Genomic DNA, 21,879 nt, shown 5'->3' on the forward strand with positions numbered 1-21,879 from the left:
GCTGAAAGCCTCTTGTGTTGGACATATTTTACTGTTTCAACATGGCGTTATGAATCTTCTGACAAGCTGTATATTTGAATAAACCCTTTTTGTAATTTAGGCTAAACTTTAGATTATATTTGTAACTTTTATTGTTGGACCGGACTGAAAAGTTTTTCGTCAAAATTGACTATTTCTTTTAATAAACCAGACACAGTGGCTAACTGTGTTAAACTGGACCTTTTGTGAATTTGGAAAAAAAGAAACCAAAAGAACAATCCCCCATTCTAGTGAGTCTGTGGATTATTGTGCGTGCGTCGGCTCAGAGCAATGTGTTTTGCATGTCCGGTTTTGTGGGTTTAAAAATGCCTGCATTTGTACGTTTTTTTTCAAATTGAAAGGAGCTCTTTAGCTTTAGGCAAATTTGCTGTCATTATGGTCGTGGTTTGTAATTCCTCCCCCGTCCGTCAGCACGATCCAGGATCTTGGAGGATTGAAAAACCAAGCGACTGATGAGTCTGCATTTATTTAGCCTGGAGACTGCAGGTGTCGTTTGTGAGTTACTACAGATTTTTGTCTCTGTAGTTCTATCATAGCTTTCCTGTATGCTTGTGGGAATACTTGCTGCCCAAAATGGGAACGCTACTTTTGGACAAAGCCTGTATTTTCATTTGTTTGGGTGAGTTTTTAATTAATTTATTCATTTCTAAATCTTCCAGTCTGGTTAAACTCATGTGTTAATTGGCTTCAGGCAATATTAGGTTGTTTAATAAATGATTAAGTGTTTAAAATGATTTTTACCAAGAATAAATTTGTAAATCAGACGATTAAAGACTTGTCCCTCTTGACTTTATATTCATTTACATGAAATTTTCTACACATTTTACATTTTTCTTTAATTTATACTACAGGACATATAGGTCAGGATATATTTTCTGGAAAGTAAAAGAATAATACTTTGGGATATTTTCATGCCAAACACATGCTGTGGAGCTCGTATATAATAACTGCTAAGCCTGTTTTTGCAACGTTAATGAGGTCAGTGTTGTGTACAAATGTTTAAAAAAAATGAGCTCCTTTAGTTTCCATATCTATCTGAAATGTTCCATGTAAACAAATATGTTCATTTTAGATAAAGATAACAAATGAATGCAAAACTGTATTATTCTTACTAATATTTATTAATGGAAAGAACACATTTGAATCTTTGTAATTATTTGTGGAAACTTAATTTAATGTTGGTTTGTTTTTTATCCCTGGAGGCAAAAACTATTCAAATGTTTTGGTAAACTGTTTTTTAAATGAGTCAGTCATCAGTCATGTCAATAGGGTCTAAAGTAAGTCCAGTTCATTATCAGGTTTATCTGTTGGCGTGTATTGAGATCTGAGCAAAGTGCGGTTCTAGGACCCGTTTCAGAAACCCCCTTTTCTTCCCCCATCCTGTCCTATGATGCTATGAGCGTTTTCTTTTAGAAAGTAAACCAGCTTTTTGATGATCACCAATGAATTGGGAATTAAATATAAAGAAATATACATGCAATATAAACTCAATAATTCATTTCCAATTAAAGTAAATTGTGTTAAGGCTTTAGTAATTCCACATTGTAAATTGCACTTTTAAAGAAAATTAATTAAACTTGGTTTCTTAATATAATGATTTGAAAATGCTGTTGAATCAGCAAGCTAATTAATTTTCATAAATCTAGTTTTTGAAAGAAAACTAAATTATGAATTATGAAATTCTCTACGTCTGTGTGACCTTTTCGTCTAAGGAGGCACAGTTTTTTGGCATTTTTAACGTTCTGATGCTAACATAGACTAATTTCATTCGTCTTTGTTGTTTTATGATGAAACGAGACGTTTCATCTGGAGGAGGGGGGCGTATCTAACACTGTTTTCATTTGGTGTTTTCCTTTGGTGTTTCTTGTGCGCATGACAGGTTGATGATGTAAGGTGACAAAAGGACTTCTGGGTATGTGAGTGAAAAGGAAAATAAAGTTGTGGTCCTCTACACCTCTGAGCTCCTTATTTTACATAAGACACTCCGCTTTACTGACACAAACCCCGGAAAGGCAGCTACACTAACAAGAATCTGATTTTGAGTTGCCAAAAGGGTCAGATTTGTTTTTGTTTTTGAAACCTACCCGGAAATAAAACTTCACAAAATGCTCCACATCTTTTATCTTTAAGCACGGCTTCAATATACAGACAACTTTGGTGTTTTTCTTGTAAATTAATGACTTTTTTCTCCTAAATGTACAACTTTTTCTAGTAAATTCAAGATTAAAGTCGTATATTTATGACTTAAGTCATATATTTATCACTTTAAAGTCGTGTATTTATGGCTTAAGTCGTATATTTATGACTTTAAAGTCGTAAAGTCGTATATTTACGACTTAAGTCGTATATTTATGACTTTAAAGTCGTAAAGTCGTATATTTATGACTTAAGTCATAGATTTATGACTTTAAAATCATATATTTATGACTTAAGTCGTATATTTATGACTTTAAAGTTGTAAATTTACAACTTTGTTCTTGTAAATTTACAACTTTATTCTCGTGATTTAACAGTAATTCCTTTTTTTCTTGTAAATGTATGACTTTAAAGTCATAATTAAAAAAAAAAAGTAAACTGGCCCTAAAACTCCTTCGTATTTATCAAACAAACACATGATAAAGGAAACGTTAAAAAGAGGTGAGGGTAGCAGAGGACGGGGGACTGACTGTTTATCCAGCAGAGGTGGCTGTTGAATCAGGAAAGCATGAGGACGTACACAGACAACTCTGGCAGGAATCAGTTCAGAGACAGAGCAAAATCCAGCTTTTATTTTGATAGTCCACTTCCGCTAATTGGCAAGTGCATTTGCATGTTAGCTAAATAAAGTTTGGACCTAAATATTCATCTACAAAACAAAAAATGTACTTTAAAGCTAAATATTTAATTTGAACTGAAATATTTAATCAACAGATAAATATTAAGTCATGAAACTTTAATGTTTTGTTTAGAAAATAAATATTTAGGTCAGATCTAAATATTTAATTAGCAAAATAAATGTTTAATTTACAAACTGAACAACTAAACTAAACATTTAGTTTGGAATCTAATAAAATATAATTATAAAAAATATTAAACTTTAAATAAAAAATAAGCTTACTAACTAAATATTTAGTAAGTAAATTCGACATTCATAAATACATGAATCAAAAGATGCAAATTTGTAAAAGGAAACCTGTTTTTCCTACAAAAACATGCAAAAACCCCAAAAAATATTGCTGTTTAAAAATTTGACTGTGCAACTTTACAACAGCACCCCATACTGAAATCATGCAAATCTTAGATTTGATTAGAAAACTGTGTTCACTTTACAGATAAAACGGAAAATGCTTTTTCTGTTTTCATAGTATGTCTCTCTCGTCGTGTTTTTAAACTCACTTTCCAATTTGCTAACTTTACATTTAGCTGTCGTGTGACACACTTTGACTGTATATAAGAACTGGACTGAGCGCGTGTGACGTCACCCATGGAAAATGGTTTACCTCCGACTCCAACAAAATGTCGTCAATTCAGTCGCCATTTGTTAAGATACAGACTCCACCATGTTGGAGACAGACAATGTCGTTAGGGATTGATCCAAGTCGGTGTGAGTCATTGTTTCTATGGAAACCACTCTTCCCAATCACTGATGATCTTGTTTGAAGTCCACACCTTTACCACTTGAAAGTGGGCTACAAGGAATCTGTCAATCAAAGATTTTAACTCTTCACGTAAGATCACATTGTTTTATTGAAGCATCTGATTAAGCAGTTTATAACTTAAATAACTTGCAATAAAGACAAAAATAATTAAAAAAAATTAGCATCAAGAACGTGTTTAAAAAAACTAAGAATGTCATTTTGATCAATAGAATGACTGACTGAGTAATAACTGTTTATTTCTCTATAGGGAGGAGCCACTCAGTCCAGTTCTCATAAACAGTCAACCACAATCATATGGAAGAAATGAACAAATTAGAAATGAATGTTGTGGTGGTTGAAGTCTGAATACTGAACATCTACTTTCCCTCTTTTTTTTTAGACTTTTGCAAAAGGTCAAAAGAATTTCAACCAGACAAATTCAAAAAAGAGATAAAAACCGGAAAAGGGTGTTTTAAAAAATCTGAAACATGTTCATTTACAAACGTACTTGTTTCTTTCTTTTTTTTTTAGCTTTGATTCTCACATTCACAAGTGCTGAAAGACAGTACTTCAACGAGTCCCAACAGCTTACCTGGGATGAGGCCAGGAGCTACTGCCAGGTACTTTTATGTTTAACTCACTTTCATGAGAACTTTACTCACAATTTTACATTTCTTATGAGTACTTTTGCTACAACAGATTTGGTTATTATACAATAAAGCAAAGCTGTAACATGATTGTAATTATGTTCATGTTTCTTGCTGGTTCTTCTGTTACTTGTGGCTCCGCCCTGTTAAAGCAATTTATCTGCCTCCGTTAAATCTCAAACTCTTTATTGTCCTCTCTCACATTGATTAAGTTCATCATCACTTTCACTAAACCTACAGATTTCATCTCTTGTCATCTTTATGTTTCTTCTCCAGAAGCCTCGACCTGAGCATCTTTTTACCCTCCTGAACACGTCTCTTCCTTTCAGTTCCACTTTCCTCGCTTCTTTTAAAGTCCCACTCCGATCACCTCATGGTCTGTTGTAGTGTTCCCAGAGGTGTTTTTATTATTATTATGCAGTTTTTAGCCAAAATAAAAAAAAAACCTGTTATTTTGCAGGACATAGTTTCTGCAGAGCAAGTTGTGGGCGGGACTGTCGGTATGGAGTTAGCCCCCTCCCCCCTCCCCTCCATTGTTGAGAGCTCTCTGTTCACACGCTATCCTGCTAGTTTCAAGAGTACCTGGCTTCAAACATTAACGTCCAGAACCAGAATTCCTGAACCGGAACTTGAAGCCCACATTGCTGCTTTTATTTTGAAACAAAGACGTTCAGGGATCTATTTGTCTGCTACCGAGTGGAGCGGAGCAGGCAGCTTGTGGCCCACTGACTGCAGCACCTACATCACAGCAACTGGCTTTCTCAAACTGCATTTTTTCGTCTGTTTTTAATAAATACTCAGGATTGCAATTTTATGCATAGTTTTGTTTATATATGACCTCCATCTTCAGAAAAAGGCCACAAGAACATGTTAAAAAACCTAATTTAAATCTTTAAGTCTATTGGTCCTATTTGTTAATCTTACCCAAATTATTACACTCAGAAAGAAGCAGTGTATTTTTCTCCAGACCGTCCATCAGCAACAAACACATCATCGGCGGTCTAATCACCGTCTTGCATACCTTTTCTTTCAGTCTTACTAACGCTCATTTCCACCTGTTTCAACCTGACCGAATCGGTTATTTGTCATAGCAGCTTTGGACAGGTGGTTCTAATTGAGGAAAGTCCTCCACCTTCCTCACCAGCTGTTCCAGGTGAACCTCTCCTTTCCATTGTGTTGTTTTCACTTAAGCAACTCCTTTCCAAACCTTCTGCTTGATATTTGACACCACAGCTCCTCCCGACCTTCTTTGTTCTTCTCTAGAAGGATCCTCAAAGCAAATATTGCAGCTGTGGTTCCTTTTCTTTGGATCAAACTGTACTGTTGCTCAACAAATGCTCATTTCTGACCTCAGCCGAGGTTCCTCGACTCTTTCCCTTAACTTAATAGTGTGACTCATCAGCTTTTTTCCTCTGGAGTTTCCATAACTCTCCCTTGTCCTTAATAAAGATGGGCACCAGTCCACCTATTTTCTCCAAAATATCGCCAAATCTGCTGCCACCTCTCCCGAACATTTCCATATGTCCAAAAGCAAATCCTCCGCACTAACCGCCTTTCCAAGCCTCTTCCTCTTCAACACTCTGCAATTCTTCCTTATTGATAGTCAACGTTTCCTGCTCCACAAGCGTCACCTCTTTGCTCTCTAACATTTCTCTCTGTCATCTACTCCCCATGATTTGTGATGCACTTGTGGAACAAGTCAACAGATTTTCAGCTGTATCCTACCTCACCTGTTACACACCCCTCCATCGTTGTCTCTGCCTCAGCAACCTGTGCAAATTCATCTTTCCTTCTTCAATGTTCAACCTATCGTGAAATAATCGACTCAGAAAATTCTCCCTTTTTATAAACTTCATTCTGTTTCCAACCAGGCCTTTTTACTCATTATTCTGTGCCTAACCTTTTTCTTTTTAAATAGGCTTTTTAACTTCCTTGTTCCTTTTTCGTCTTTGCATATGACACACAAAGTATTCTCCAACATGTTGGTGTCTATTCTATTAGTCTACAAGCACCTCTCCACTATCTATCTTTTATCTACTATCTTTTTTCAACTCTTTCCTGAAAGACCAAATAAATATATTCTTCACAGCCTGTATGTTGTGTGGTCACACTCTCCCCTGACCCCACTTTGGACTCACTGATCTCCTAGACGACAAAAACCACACAAAACTTTTGTTCTAAATCCTTCTATGCTCTTGTGTCTTGTCCAACCTAAATCCGGCATTGTCAATTATTATGCAATACTCTCCTGAAAACCAAAATAATAAATCACTTTATCTCCATCTCTGTTTCCCTCACAAACATGTCTCCACATTCCAATCCCAAATTTGATGGCAACCAGGGAATACAAAATCTTGCAGTTTTTCAAATGACCACCAGAGGGAGACTGCTTTCAGTCTTTAGACTGAAAAGCACCATTCACTTCTGTGTTCAAAAGTCACAAGGTTTTGAAACCGAAGAGAATCACATACAGCCTGGTTTTAGAATCTTAACCTAGGAATTATTGACCTATTTAACCCTACATAACCATCTTTTTCATATTTAACGCACACATGTATGAGGTCCCCATCTCAATAGCGTGATCAAAACATTGTATTTAACTTGTTTCATGTTTTCTGCCCTGTAATCGAAACTTAGAGCTTGAACTTGTTCGAGAATTTAAATATCTATAAAAAAAATCATCTTAATTCAAAAGACTAATTTTCTGTCAATGTTTTGAGTAGTGGGCTTTACAGGGTTAAAATCCAGTATGTATATGTCTAATGTAAACATGATCACCAATTTTTTTACTTCTGGAAATATTTTGCATTATCTCATGCCCTTTTCATGAATTTCACATTCTGCTATTACTTTTATTCTACATGTTGAGCATAACCACTGACAGATTTCACCATTAAATCCTACTGTTTCTTGGAGGATCTAGAAAGACCCAATACAATCAAAATCTTGTTTTTGATGTTTTTAACATATTCTTGTATGTCTTGTTTTTGTTATATGTCTTAAATTTTTTGGGACAATGCCTCTGCCATTTTTATAGCATTTTTCTGATGATGGCAGACATATGTTTAACAAAATTAAGCTCAAAATTGCATTTCTGAGTATTTTCTTCATTCAAATCTACTGAATCAGGCGCACACGAAAAACTGCAGTTTAAAAAAAACTTGTAGCTGTGACACGTGCTACAATCAGCAGGCCACAATCTTGCTGCTCCGCTCCATTCCAGTCTATTCACTTGCCAAAAAATAGATCCGTGTATGTCTTAACTTTCCTCATCTGAGCTGGCATCTGGGTCAAAACTGTATGGCTGGGAAGGTCCAATATTGCTCGCCATTTTTGGTTCACTGCTGATTTTAGCTTGTGGCTATGAGGGGCTGTATGCTAGCGGGAGAGTGTAACAGATGGATGATGAAAAATGGGAGCAGGCTTACTCCACACCCGCAACTTACAGACAAATCACCAATGAACTTCTGCCGCTTTGCAGAAATAAAGCAAAACAGGTTTTTTGTTTTCTCTAAAACGGAATAATGACACTTAAAAGACTACTCGAAATGCTTTTACAAAAAATAAAAAAATAATCGGAGTGGGACTTTAATATCCAGAAGCATTGGAAAAAAAGGTTTTAAAAAAATGCATGAAAATCAGGAAGAGGAAAAAAACCCAAGTGTATGTCTGACTTTTCTGTTTATATTGGAAAGAAATGACATTGAACCTTTATTTTTGCTCAGGTCTGCTATAAGGATCTAGTGGCTCTGACCTCAGACAATGTCCAGGTAATAATCAAGATGATTGACACAGACCACTGGATTGGCCTTCGCAAGCATTTCCCCAAAAACGTGACAGACAAAAACAATTTCACCAGTGACAGCAACTTCACCAGCAATGACAACTTCACCTATGACAAGGGCAGCAAAAGCAATTTCAGCAACATAGACAGCATCATCAACATATTTAACAACACCAACATCACTGGTAGGCCTCCCTGCAAGACTTGGTGCAAATGGTCCAATGGGGATCCCCTCGTCTTCCAGAACTGGCATCCTGGTATGCCAGTGTTTAAATCTCGCCTCCCAGAAATAAAATGCTGCAGTTGCTCTTGCACATGCCCAGGATCAACAACCAGGGTTACAACGAGACTTGCCCCGTTTACAGAATCACCCACTGTACAGACCAGTGTTATGTATTCTCCTCCTGAAAGTACAGGGCAAAGTGAAATAACCAAGGCTAGTGAAGGAACAACAGGCGAAACATACCATGTGCCATCCACCCCATCTGCAGCATCTGGGAAAACAGAAGCCAGAACAACTCAAATGAGCAGTACTATAACCACCAATCAAGAGGAAATTACTACAAAAGAAGAAAAAACAACTAAGCCCACCAACCAAAATATATTCCTAAGTTGCACAATGAAAGAAAGAACGAACCAAGAGGGACTTACCACAAACCAGGAGGGACTTAGCACTGCAAGAGAGAGTACGACGGACACAAAACATTTCAGACAAACTACCGACCAAGAAGGAATTAGCACTGCAAGAGAAAGTACGATGGACACAAAATATTCAAGACAAACATCAAGCCAAGAGGGAATTAGCACTGCAGGAGAAAGTGTGACTAAAGTAGGAGACCTCTCAGTAACTACAACCCAAGAGGGAATTAGCGCTTCAAGAGAAAGTGTGACTAAAGTAGATCCCTCAGTAACTACAACCCAAGAGGGAATTAGCGCTTCAAGAGAAAGTGTGACTAACATAACAGATCTCTCAGTAACTACAACCCAAGTAAGAATTAGTGCTTCAAGAGAAAGTGTTACTAAAGTAGGAGATCTCTCAGTAACTACAACCCAAGAGGGAATTAGCGCTTCAAGAGAAAGTGTGACTAAAGTAGGAGATCTCTCAGTAACTACAACCCAAGAGGGATTAAGAACTGCAGGAGAAAGTACAACTAAAGTAGGAGATCTCTCAGTAACTACAACCCAAGAGGGAATTAGCACTGCAGGACAAAGTGTGACTAAAGTAGGAGACCTCTCAGTAACTACAACCCAAGAGGGAATTAGCGCTTCAAGAGAAAGTGTGACTAAAGTAGATCCCTCAGTAACTACAACCCAAGAGGGAATTAGCGCTTCAAGAGAAAGTGTGACTAACATAACAGATCTCTCAGTAACTACAACCCAAGTAAGAATTAGTGCTTCAAGAAAAAGTGTGACTAAAGTAGGAGATCTCTCAGTAACCACAACCCAAGAAGGAGTTGGCGCTTCAAGAGAAAGTGTGACAAAACTAGGAGATCTCTCAGTAACTACAACCCAAGAGGGAATTAGCGCTTCAAGAGAAAGTGTGACTAAAGTAGGAGATCTCTCAGTAACTACAACCCAAGAGGGATTAAGAACTGCAGGAGAAAGTACAACTAAAGTAGGAGATCTCTCAGTAACTACAACCCAAGAGGGAATTAGCGCTTCAAGAGAAAGTGTGACTAAAGTAGATCCCTCAGTAACTACAACCCAAGAGGGAATTAGCGCTTCAAGAGAAAGTGTGACTAACATAACAGATCTCTCAGTAACTACAACCCAAGTAGTAATTAGTGCTTCAAGAGAAAGTGTGACTAAAGTAGGAGATCTCTCAGTAACTACAACCCAAGAGGGAATTAGCGCTTCAAGAGCAAGTTTGACTAAAGTAGGAGATCTCTCAGTAACTACAACCCAAGAGGGAATTAGCGCTTCAAAAGAAAGTGTGACTAATTTAGGAGATCTCTCAGTAACTACAACCCAAGAAGGAATTGGCACTGCAGGAGAAGGTACAGCTAAAATAGGAGATCTCTCAGTAACTACAACCCAAGAGGGGTTTAGCACTGCAGGAGAAAGTACAACTCACTGGAAAAGTTGTGAGACTACTAACCAAGAAACGTTCCTTACTTGCAAAGTAGTTGAAAGCACTCCCGACACTGGAAATTGTTTCAAAACCACCACCCCAGGGGAGGACATTAGCACAGTTTCAGATAGTACCACTGTTACAGAAAATTCCTTTACCACAGACCAAGAACAAAAAAGCCCTTTCCAAACAAACATCTCTTTTACCACTGACAAAATAACTCACAGCCCAGTATCTCAAGATACAACTGGAAAGACAACAGATCAACAGACGCCAGTGACATCTACAAAAAGCACAACAACTTTTGATGTTTTCGAGTCCTCCACAGGCTCCCTTTGGACAACCACTCTGCCATCATCAGAAGCAACATGTGAACAATCTCCTGTGGAGATTCCACTTCTCGCTGAAATTAATGAAAACTACATTGAGGACTCCTGCGTGGTCATAACTAGTTTTGGACCTTGGATTGAAATGAGTTGCTCAGAGATTCTTCCTTTTATTTGTTATGAAGGTATCTACAAACCAAAGCCTGCACACATTGTATGAATATATAATAACATATGTTAAACATTGTTTGGACTGTTCATCAATGCATCATTTAAAAAAAATTGACTTGAAAAAAGTTTATCCATGCCTGAAAATTTTACCAGCATCTTTGTGCAGTTCAGTAATGGCATTTTAGTGCTCTTTGAAATTGAGCTGAAGGTGTCTACATACCATTGACTGGATATGAGAACTGAACCAAGCATGTGTGATGTCACCCTAAAAAACAGCTTACCTCAAGCTCCAACGAAACAAAGTCAATTCGATCAGTGATTTTTCCAAGTCAGTCAAGTCAACATTTCTGTGGCAAACACTTCCACCAGAAGTGAGCTTGTTGGAAGTCCCCACCCTAACCACTTAAAAGCAGGGTCAGGAGAATCTGTCAGTGAAACGATCAGCGTTTGATAACACACTTTTATCAGGGCATTTGATTTGTCAGTTTATAACTAGATTTCATGCCCCTTTTTTTTGTCAAGTGATGGCCTGGAATTATGGACTGGAGTCCCTGTTCAATTTTAAAGGCAACTTCTACTATATCTTCATTCAAAATACTGAGTTTATGTGCTAGTTACTCAAAAACTACACAGTCATGATACACAACTCTTTGTGAGGAGATAGCTTTGTTATGTGTATTCATTTTCTTTTTGTATTACTACATAATTAGAGCAGATAAGGCATGAAAACAGATGCAGCAACAATCGCGTTTCATGCTTGCTGTAAACCATGCACGTGTGCGTGGGGGGCATGACATTTCTAAAGCACAGCTGGCTCAACCATGGCTGAGCAAACGGCGGCCCTTGCTCCGTGGGCAGGGCTCGAGAAGTGCATGCTTGTGGACACTGCTGCCTGAGTGTGCTCACAACCCTTGGGTGGATGGAGTGTCTCGTTCTCACCTTTAGAAACATGAATAACTTGCGCTATAGAAGACGTATCATGAAGGACATAGGATTTATTTGCAACAACGTGTAAAATACAAAAGGTATTAGAGTCAGAATGGCTATTCTGCCAAGCAGAATGACTGAGTGATAGCTGTTTATTTTTCTATAGAATTTCATGGGATTTTGATGGGTACTTCCTATTCAGAACTTGAGGGGAAGGGGTCACTAAGTCCATTTCTCGTATACAGCCAATGTTACATATCTACTACACACAGACAGGACTCCCTCAAGTGTCTGTTAAGTTTTTATTTATTTATTTATTTATTTATTTTTGTTTTACATGTAGTGGGGCAAAAAAAAGTATTTAGTCGGCCACCATTAGTGCAAGTTCTCCCACTTAAAAAGATGAGAGAGGCCTGTCGATTTCATCATAGGTATATTTTGGAAAAAAGTCCAGAAAATCACATTCTCTGATTTTTAAATAATTTAGTAGGGAGTTGAAAGTCTGTTTTGCCCAGCAATAGCCCCAAAACATCACTGCTCTAGAGGAGATATGCATGGAGGAATGTGCCAAATACCAGCAACAGTTTGTGAAAAGCTTGTGAAGACTTACAGAAAATGTTTGACTGCTGTCATTGCCAAAAAGGATATATTAAGTCGATCTTTTGTTATTGACCATATATTTATTTTTCAGCCTAATTTACAAATAAATTCTTTTGGTGGTTGATTAAATACTCTTTTCTCCCACTGCATAACACAGACAAGCCTGACTTCTGCTCAGCTGTTAGCTTGACAGAGAAAAACAGTTTATTTCCTTGATAACTTCTTATTGTACTGTATTTTCTTTGCATCTGTTAATGTACTTTTTCTTTATAAACAGACAGATTTTTCGGCCAAGTCAATGTGACGAACGTAACGTCAGGGAGTGCCACTCTGACCTGGCTGCCTGGACCCGGTGGCATCAGTCATTATGATGTTGAGGTCACAGGTGACATCGAACTGTACGAAAATGTGACAGATTTGACCCTTGACCTTTTTAACCTCACGGCTGGCAGCCACTACAAAGTTCAGGTGTTTCCTGTTAAGTGTGACCGACGCCTCAACCCTCAGAATGCCTCCTTCTACACCAGTAAGCTAAATCCAATTCTTATTTTCACATCGAATTCAATAATTATGGATTTATTTCAGAGCTGCACGGTGGGGGTAGTGGTTAGCACTCTCACCTCACAGGATCGAACCTTGTGTGTGGAAATTACATGTTCTCCTCATGCATGTGTGGGGATTTCTCCAGTTACATCAACAAAAAGGACAGCAGCCATTTTTGCATCAATCCATCAATAAAGCAAAATTAGAACAATTTGATATATTCTACCATGGACATGGTTTTGTGCATTGATGCACAAAAAGCCTGCAGTTGCAACCATTTTAAAAAAAATGTATTTAAAGAGTTTTCAACTATAGGCTGTAGGAAGATGTACATACTTTAAAGTTTTTTTGTAAATTAAGTTTTAATTAAATTTTATGTGACCCTATAAGAAATGCACAACATCGATAAAATTCCTTATAGAACAGTAATTTCTTTCCAAATAAAACCAACATTTTTTTTATTTGTGCAAGAACAACTTTAAAACTTGAACAATTCTATTAATGAATTATTCACAAGACAACCAACATTATTCATGTTAGCATTTATGTTTTAACACCCAAAAATTTGAAAGCCAACGATTTATTAGGTTTCCATAAGTTTTCAATAAAAAGGTCACTTTTTTAAAGCAAATTTATTTAATTATGTTTAGTTTTTAGTTAAATTTGGCTGTTGGCCTCTTATCCTTAAATGTAGTTTTATTTTTTATTAATAACATAAAATTTTAATCTAAAGCATCTTACCATTTAAAGTGCTAAAAGTCTAAAATGTAGTTAGTCATTTAACACACCAATATTGGAAAACAGTTGTGGCAGTTGGAAAGATCACTTGACTGAACATGTGTTAATTAAATCCTTTTAATTGTATAAATTTTACACTTAGAGCTTTTGTTTATATGCAGTGTTTTCATCAAGGACTCATTAGGCCTTCTAAAAAGATAAGTAGCAATAAAAAAAAACTGGACTTTATATCTGATAACACTGAATCAGATATAAAGAACTTGAACAATAGATTCTAAAAAATCGACAGATGCTCACAAACTTTGTTTAAAAAGCAGATATGAAGATTAGCATTAATTAAAAAATTTCACGTCAACAGAAAATGATATTTTACTTATTTTCATTTGAAATAGATTTTTTGTCTGCAGTCATTGGCTTTTATTTGGGAACCAACACAAATGTTGCATGGAAAAGAAAACTGTTACCTCCACTTTCATGAGGAATATTTACAAATTGTTGATCTTTAGCTTTAATTTTATTGGCATCAATGTCACAAGGCAGTGGGAATGTTAAAATCACAATACGTTTGGTTGGCCAGACTAATGATGCATTTTAGTTGGGAATCTAACTGACATAACTTTTTATTGTAATAGAGTAAATAATTAAATAAAGCTGTAAGAAATTTGCATTATTCTGAAGTAAACTTTGAAAGTGTTTCTTTACTACAGAAGTTACGGTTTAGTCAAGTGACGGTTTTATAATTCATCAACTTTTAAATTCCATATCTATTCTTTTTAAAAACTTACAAAAATGTACAACTGCTGTTTTTTGTGGTCCAACAAAATGTCATCACTGCCAAATTAATACAGTCTTCTCACTTTTTCAGAGCCTTTCAGAATTAATGATCTCAAGGTCGAAAACATAACAGAGAGATCCGTCTTTCTGAGTTGGAGGGAGCCACATGGAAAGGCGGATTTGTACATTGTAGAGACAAAGAATCGGTCCGAGAAAGTGAAGACAACAAATGTAGAAGTTAAAGAATTGACACCTGGGATCTGTTACACATTTGCCGTCAATACTGCAGTTCAGGACGAATCTGAAGAGAGCGAAGAATCCAGCATTATAGGCTGCACCAGTAAGTATATTCCATCAAAGCATACTGGTTCCCAAATCTAAGAGGAAACAACGCTGACATCAACTGAAAAAGGCAGTAAGAACTGAATGTCTAGTTTGGTTTGAAATGGTTTATTTGAAGCAGTCAAAGCAAGAATATTGCACAAAACAATACAATCAGCAGTTTTACATCCATACAAAGATGTGTCAAACTTAGGATAATTAGACATTAAATCAAAAATTGCTTGAAAGGGAGTGGAAGGAAGCAAACTTATATAATCCCACCCCTGTTCTACCCTAACCATTTTTATAAAATGTTTAATCACTATCCAATTCATAACTTTTATCATACAGAATTTGTCAATGAATTACACGACACAGATGAATTACTTAGTTATTATGCAAAAATAGACATAACTCTATTTTTGAAATCAGCATAGCACTTATTGATCAGTTATCGAGAATTTGTGCAGATTTTCTTTTTTTTCATCAGAAAAATCCTGACTATGATAAAAATAACACTATTTCAGAAAAAATAGACATAATACTGTTTCAGAAATCTTCATAGCATATGCAGATCAAGCATCAAAAATATATGCAGGCTATTTTTTTATTAGAACAATCATGAGTATAATTAGACATAACACTATTTCCGATGTAATCATAACATGTGCAGATCAAGTATCAGAAGTAAAAAATAGGTGCAATTATTTTTCATTAGAAAAACTCATTAATCAATTTTTTGGGCGAGTGAAGTGATAGAATTAGAGATCAATCACTTTAACCATCTTCAATAATTGATCATGCAATTTATTTTATTATTATAAGCTAACGCTGTGAAATAAAAAAGGTTCCATATCCTGTTCATTGTCCAAGGTTGGTTTGTCATCTTCTGCTGCCTGATTGCCCGATGATCCTTTGTTTATGTTTGTTTCAGAACCAGCCAAAGTGTCTAATCTGAAGGTGACTAACATAACAGTCTCCTCACTTACTGTTAGCTGGGAAAAGCCAGATGGATTTTTCATAGGTTTCAATGTGACCGTTTCCACCACTACAAATAAGTAAGTAATGCTTTACTGGCAACAATAGACGTTTTGGAACTGCTGTTCTATGTTCCGTCACTGAGGATGACTTTACTGTCCAGTCATTTAAAGGTTCCTCCTATTTTATGTCCGGATTTGAAGCCAACCAAGAGGCCTCTGAAGTGAATAGAATTACTTTTCATGTAAACTTGGGCTTTTTCCAAATTCACTCCATCCACCGTATTTTAAACATGGTGTTTTTTTTTGGATGCCCAAATCCACAATACCAAATTTCTTAAAAATGTCCCAAAAGTCACTACAAAAAACTAGTTTGAATTGAAAGTCCACTTGATTAGTGAATATAGACCACAATGGATTGCATTTGAACAATTTCAACAATCATAAAGCTGTGAGGAGGGAGAGAAAAACAAAGAGAGAGAAAGAATCAGGACAGATGGAGGAAAGAAACAGGTTGGTCTTATGGTGGACATTCAGGGCAAAGCCAGTTAATACCAAGTCTGTCATTTTTAAATAGTATTCTTAATTTTAAAAAAGTGTATTAGAAAGATGATTATTTAAAAAAAATATTAAATAATTCTTGAAATTGGTCACGTGATTTGGTGGAGAATAAACCAGGCAAAAGGTGATGGAGACACACATGAGGTTAGTGATGACTTCATGTTGGAATAATTAAACTATTGAAGACACAAAAACATGGATGCTCATTCTGGTTCAACTTTTAGCTGACCACCTGTTCACTTATTTTGGGAAAATAAGTGCAGGCATACATGACAAGTCAGTCACAACAGAGAATAATGAGGAGAGAGGTTCAGATGATGATGATGATGATGATGATGATAGAGAGAAAGAGAGACGATCAGCTGATGATGACGAGGGAGTAGAACAGAGAGGTGCAGAGGAGAGAGGCTGGGGCCTTGAGGTGCGGTGTCCTACATGTTTTCCAACCAACCTGCCATTGAAGCTCCTTATTGGCTAAACACACCTGATCCAGGTAATCAGCAGCAGATGAGGCAGGGCTTCTGGAAAACCAGCAGAACACAACACAAAAGAAGTGTTGTGTGGGTGTGTAGTTAGCTTGAGGTAGGGTAGATGGGGCTTTTTTAATGTGTGTTTGTGTGTCTGTGTGTGGGGGGGTTGTATTGGGTAGTTGCGTCCCTCCTCAGCATGACGTGGTGACTCTCACAGATGTACTATTACAGACTGAAACACCATAATGCTTACCTGCAAGATCAGATCTGAGTCATCTGTGAAGTGCACCCGCTAATCCCACCCACATTTCCAGCCTGTCATAACAGAATTAATGGGTACTGAGGGCTGCACCAAAACTGATGGTTTTCTGGAGTCACAAATTAAATTTAGCACTTTAGCAAGTGTTGTCCCTCTGTTGTGGTGTTGTCTAAAGCCTGACGGAATATTTCTTAAGGTGGTATTTAAAGAGTTGTTCGGCTGGATCGACCTGCTTTCTGGAAGCTTTGAAATTGGCCTGTGATAGTACGTTATATGTCTTTTCATACAGAACCTATAACGTAAGTACACCTGAAACCGAACTGACATTAACAAATCTGCCGAGTGGAACTAAAATAGACATCAGTGTGAGAGCTCTGTCCAATCACAGCCTGATGGGAGATGTTACAAACATCACCAATTACACAGGTAACACCAACCCCACTTTATATGAACACACTGTTGTCATGCTTCTTCCCGAATGTAACCAATGTGACTTTTTTTTTACTTTTAAACAGCCCCTCTAGAGGTCACAGATGTTATTTTGACAGCAGGAAACGACTCAATCAAAACTACATGGAAGCATGCAGGAGGCAGTGGTGTAACATTTGTCATTGAAGTTTGGCATGAAGTCAAACTCTTTGAAATGAATACTACATTATTGGAAGTAAACATCACCAAGTTAAACTCATCAACCAATTACACAGTATTTGTACATGCTGTCAGTGGAAACATTCCAGGCCCAACACGGTCAAAGTCCAGTTTTACACGTGGGTTTGAAGGGCTTAGAGTTTATGAAATTGTCTTTTCCAGTCACACGCTTACTGATACATGACACTGTTTTTTTAATTTTCCAGTGCCTACACCCCCCTCCAATGTCAGAATTACGTTTGACTCAAACGACAGCCTCACCTTACAGTGGGACGCTCCTGACAAGATAACAAAAGCTACATACATAATTAATGTTACCAGTATCTGGAATAGCAGCTATGAAGAAGAAGTGAAAGATACCACCACCAAGAACTTTACAGGCCTAATATCAGGAACCAACTATACTTTTGAGGTCTACACGGTTGCTGGAGACATCAGAAGCTCACCAGCAGTCTGCTACGGGTTTACAGGTGAGAGTTTGAATTTAAAAAGTTTTTCATTCAAATTTTTCATCAGCTACACTTTTAATATGACTGGTCCAGTTTCTACATTTCCCCATAGGAAACCTTTGTTTATGAATTCATTTAGTCTTAACATGAAAGTCATATTAATGTTTGCTTTCTTTAAATAAAAAAACAACTTTTTTTATGCTTGCTTCACAAGTCTAAAAAAAACAAATAATTTGGGAGTTTTGGTTAAAAACATTTCATCTGAAGCTAAAGTCAGTGACAGCTCAACATTTCTGTATATTTACATTTAAATTTATATTTGAATTTAGCTTTTGTCTAGATTTAGGTTTTAATTATGTTTTGGATTTAGTGTTTATATATACAGTTACAAAAAACAGCTACTTTTTTCAATTTAAAATGTACATTAAAAGGTAATATTTTGATTTGTAAAATGAATTGACATAATTTTGCCATCTAGTTTGCCACTGAATAAAAGTTCAACATTTGATTATTTAAAAATACATTTTGAAACGTAGTTTTAGCCAAGAACGTTTAAATTTTCACATTTAAATGAACATTTACTGTATATTCATGGCCGGAGCACACACGCAGAAAGACACATAGGGAATTCCCCTCTTAGAGTTTTGGCTTGTTAAAAGCCGTGTCACACAGCCACAATGTACATTTTGCACATTTTTCACATATGATATTTCAATCTTCAGTGATACATGCGTGATATATGTGATTCAGAAGTGATTCCTATGTTTGTGAATTCAGTTTTGAGCTGTTCAAAATTTTTGGTCAGTTGAGAATTATGCAGTTTGTGTGTATTTAATTGCGTCTGCTTGCCCTTCCCATTTGTAATCATTTTTAATATTTTGAGGGGGGCTGTAGTTTAAAGTTCAGACCTGGGTATTGGTTACATTCATTTCATATACGGGGGAAGTGCCAAATTCTTTGAGGGATTCCACAATTACAAGTAAGGTTTATGTAGGTTGAGATATGGTTAGTAGTAGATCATCTGCAAATAATGCAAGTTTTTGTTCTCCTGCAACTTTTACTCCTCTTTTTTCTACTCTCTGCCTGAACTACTGGCTAAGAGGTTCAATACATAACCAAAATAAAAGAGCAGACATGTTACATCCATGGCTGGTTCCTCTCTCTAAGGTTATCGTCACTGTGAGGTCTCCATTAACTTGAATTCCGACAGATTTTTTTTTTTTTTTACTTTGCATTTTGAACATTCTATATATTAACAGACATGCAGAGTGTATAATCAGATGTCAGAGCAAAGACAGTGCTGTGTACTTTCATGTGATTTAAAAAATAAATAATAGCAACAACCACCAGAGGGCCAGGTAGGATTATTTATCAGTATTTTCTACTGACAGTAACTACACTAAACAATTTAGGGACATTTTCAACTCATTTTTATGTACTTTATGTACACAGAATTATTGGCTGAATGTCTTTTGAAGCCTAGTATTACTGCTGTCCTTGTGACAGAGCTGATGGACAAAAAGCTCTTTTGCTCCACGCTCGCGTTGCCATTTTTAGACCCTTCATGCAAATTGATCGGAAAAGTTTCCGCGTTTGAGCTTCCTGCTTTATGACTTCTGTTTTTCCACAGTTCCAGAAAAGACGGAAATCAGTCTGTCCATGCTGTGTTCTTCTGCTGAGATGGCCGACTGTGCTAATTTACACCTAAGTCTTGTGAAGGAGGTGAGACAAAACCAGCACATCCGTTTACTGAGCATGTGCAGAAGCTATTCTGAAGCAAATATGACACCCTTTGATCTTTTGTTTTTATGCTTTTTTGCAGTTGAGAGACTTTCTTCAAAAAGAAATAGGAAAAAAAGTCTTTTGGGAATTTTTGGAACCAAATAATTGACACCGTCAAATAACAGACGATTTGATCAGCTTTTGTATGAATAAAAGTTTTCTGTTTCTAGTCTAAATGTTTATGATAAATGTCTGTATTTCAAAAATGCTTTTTCTTTATTTTTATTTTCCTTTTAAGTTTAAGTTTTAATATCTTCTTTTTTTTTTTGATTGCTTGAAATTAATTAATTCCAAAATATTATTCACTGCTTTGGAAAAATTGTTTATAACCACTGTATATTGCTAATGATTCTGCCTTTTGTGTAAATATTATTACCAAATTGAAAAAACAAACAGACACAAAAAAAATCTTTCAGTCTGCAAGCTGTCTTTGTGTTATGATCAGCACATGGTGACTGTAATTCTGTGGAAAAGCATGTCATTTGCTCCTTTTTGCGCATTTCCAACTATGTAGCGTTTCTCACATAAAAACACTTCATCATTAGCAAGAGAAATCAGTCCGTTTTGTGCTTTTGTTTTTTTAGATTTAGCTCCTGAATGGCACTCTTTAGTTTTTATTTTTTGCCTTTTGTTACTTAGTCCAACTCTGATAGACTGGCTGTTAAGATCTGGGGTAACATTATTTTTTAAATGTTTGCTTCCCCGGGTGGTTGTATATATTTAATAAAAGATTGCAAGTGTGCTTTAAAAGTGTTGTAATGTGTCTGTGTTTTTTTGTGTTTTGTGCATACATTTTACTCTGAAAACACATTAATTAAACAAATCCTTCCTTTTAGATCATGTGGATCTACAGCCCAGCAATAAGTATTTCTTAGGGAAAAATACAACAAGTTATCCCACTTAAAAAACATGTCTGGAATTTTCCTCATAGATATACTGAATGTGTCTCTCACAGATTCACCTGTGAGAGACAGAATGTAAAATAAAGAAATCTAGGAAATCACATTGTTGGGACATTCATACACATTCACATACCAGTGTGATCAAACCACCAACCCTTCCTTGGGATCATTGTCCTATTGGAAGATCCAGCCTTGTTTCATCCACAAAGCTGTCATTGATGGAAGGAGGTTTCTGCCCGAAATCTCACCATATATAACTCCATTCATCCTTTCCTTAGTAACAATCAGTCATCCTTTGCAGAAAAGCAGCCCCAAACATGATGTTTCCACCTCCATGCTTGACAGTGGCAATTCACCATTCTTTCTCCTCCAAACATGGAAAGTGGCATTTATACCAAACAGTTCAGTTTTGGTCTCATCTGATGACATTCTCCCAAACCTCCTTTGGATCATCCAGATGGTCTTTGGAGAACTTTTGACGGGTCATGTTCTGGCTTAAGCAGAGGGGCCTTTAGAGCTCTGCAGGCTTTGATTTCACAAGGATGTTGTGTGTTACTACAGTAGTTTTAGTCACTGTGGTCCCAGCTTTCTTCAGACCATTGACCAGTTTCCTCCCATGTAGCTGTTTCCTCACCATTATCTAAATTGTTTGTACCCCACCAGGTGAGGTTTTGCGTGAAGCCCCTGGTGGAGGGAAATCATCAAAGATCTTGTATTTCTTTTATCTTTTAATAATTGCTCCAATATTTTCTCTCTTCTCATAAAGCTTCTTGTTTTTTGTAGATTGGTTAATCCCAGTCTTGTTCAGGTCTACAATCTAGTCACTGGTTTCCCTAGAAATTCTGTCACAGCTGAACTGATGAACGCCGTATAACAGCATCACCCGGATGTCATGAAGTCATAGGTTCACGTACCGGTAACTTGAATGACCCTCACAAAAAAGTTCATGGTACACTTACTACATGCACGACAATGGTACGTTCCATTTTTAGAAAGTCCCTAAAGGTGGCTGTAAGGGCCGCAATGGGACTGCAAGACACACCTGTTCTCCATTTTAGATGGGGCCATACCTATCTACGACCCTCCACAGGCCCAGACAACTCAAAACCTGCAGCGCTCGTTCGGATGCATGTGACTAAGGCATTGGATGAAGAAAACATTGCATGTGCTAATTTTTCCATTTCATTTAAGCACTAATTTCATCCCAGTCTTAACTGAAAGTGGGACATGCTGTCTGCAAATTAAACTGCCATAATTTAGGGGGAAAAAATCA

At 36.7% G+C, this 21,879-nt stretch overlaps 1 protein-coding gene across 2 annotated transcripts; it reads left to right on the forward strand.

Annotated features, from left to right (window-relative positions):
• The first annotated feature begins 3,934 nt into the window (after positions 1-3,934).
• On the forward strand, positions 3,935-20,611 carry LOC105356406 (receptor-type tyrosine-protein phosphatase eta-like). 2 transcript variants are annotated; one of them, XM_011487488.3, is made up of 10 exons: positions 3,935-4,276; positions 8,029-10,669; positions 12,460-12,708; positions 14,329-14,577; positions 15,493-15,616; positions 17,115-17,251; positions 17,341-17,592; positions 17,680-17,943; positions 19,553-19,644; positions 19,745-20,611. In XM_011487488.3, exons 1-10 carry the CDS (start codon positions 4,145-4,147, stop codon positions 19,811-19,813), a joined length of 4,209 nt encoding a protein of 1,402 aa, XP_011485790.2. In that variant the 5' UTR covers positions 3,935-4,144; the 3' UTR covers positions 19,814-20,611. The 2 variants fall into 2 exon arrangements, with proteins under 2 accessions (XP_011485790.2, XP_023804682.1); XM_023948914.1 differs by lacking the exons at positions 3,935-4,276; positions 8,029-10,669; positions 12,460-12,708; positions 14,329-14,577; positions 15,493-15,616 and having other exon boundaries at positions 16,170-17,251; positions 19,745-20,608.
• The last annotated feature ends 1,268 nt before the right edge of the window (positions 20,612-21,879 follow it).

This window comes from Oryzias latipes, chromosome 18 (assembly GCF_002234675.1).
Source record: "Oryzias latipes chromosome 18, ASM223467v1".
NCBI lineage: Eukaryota > Metazoa > Chordata > Actinopteri > Beloniformes > Adrianichthyidae > Oryzias > Oryzias latipes.

What these genes read in the sequence shown, in the direction of transcription:
- LOC105356406 (XM_011487488.3), top strand. Translation starts at nt 4,145, where the DNA reads ATGTTCATTTACAAACGTACTTGTTTCTTTCTTTTTTTTTTAGCTTTG. An exon ending in GTCAAAGTCCAGTTTTACAC is followed by an intron (nt 17,593 to 17,679) that starts GTGGGTTTGAAG and finishes TTAATTTTCCAG; the next exon opens with TGCCTACACCCCCCTCCAAT. An exon ending in AGTCTGCTACGGGTTTACAG is followed by an intron (nt 17,944 to 19,552) that starts GTGAGAGTTTGA and finishes GTTTTTCCACAG; the next exon opens with TTCCAGAAAAGACGGAAATC.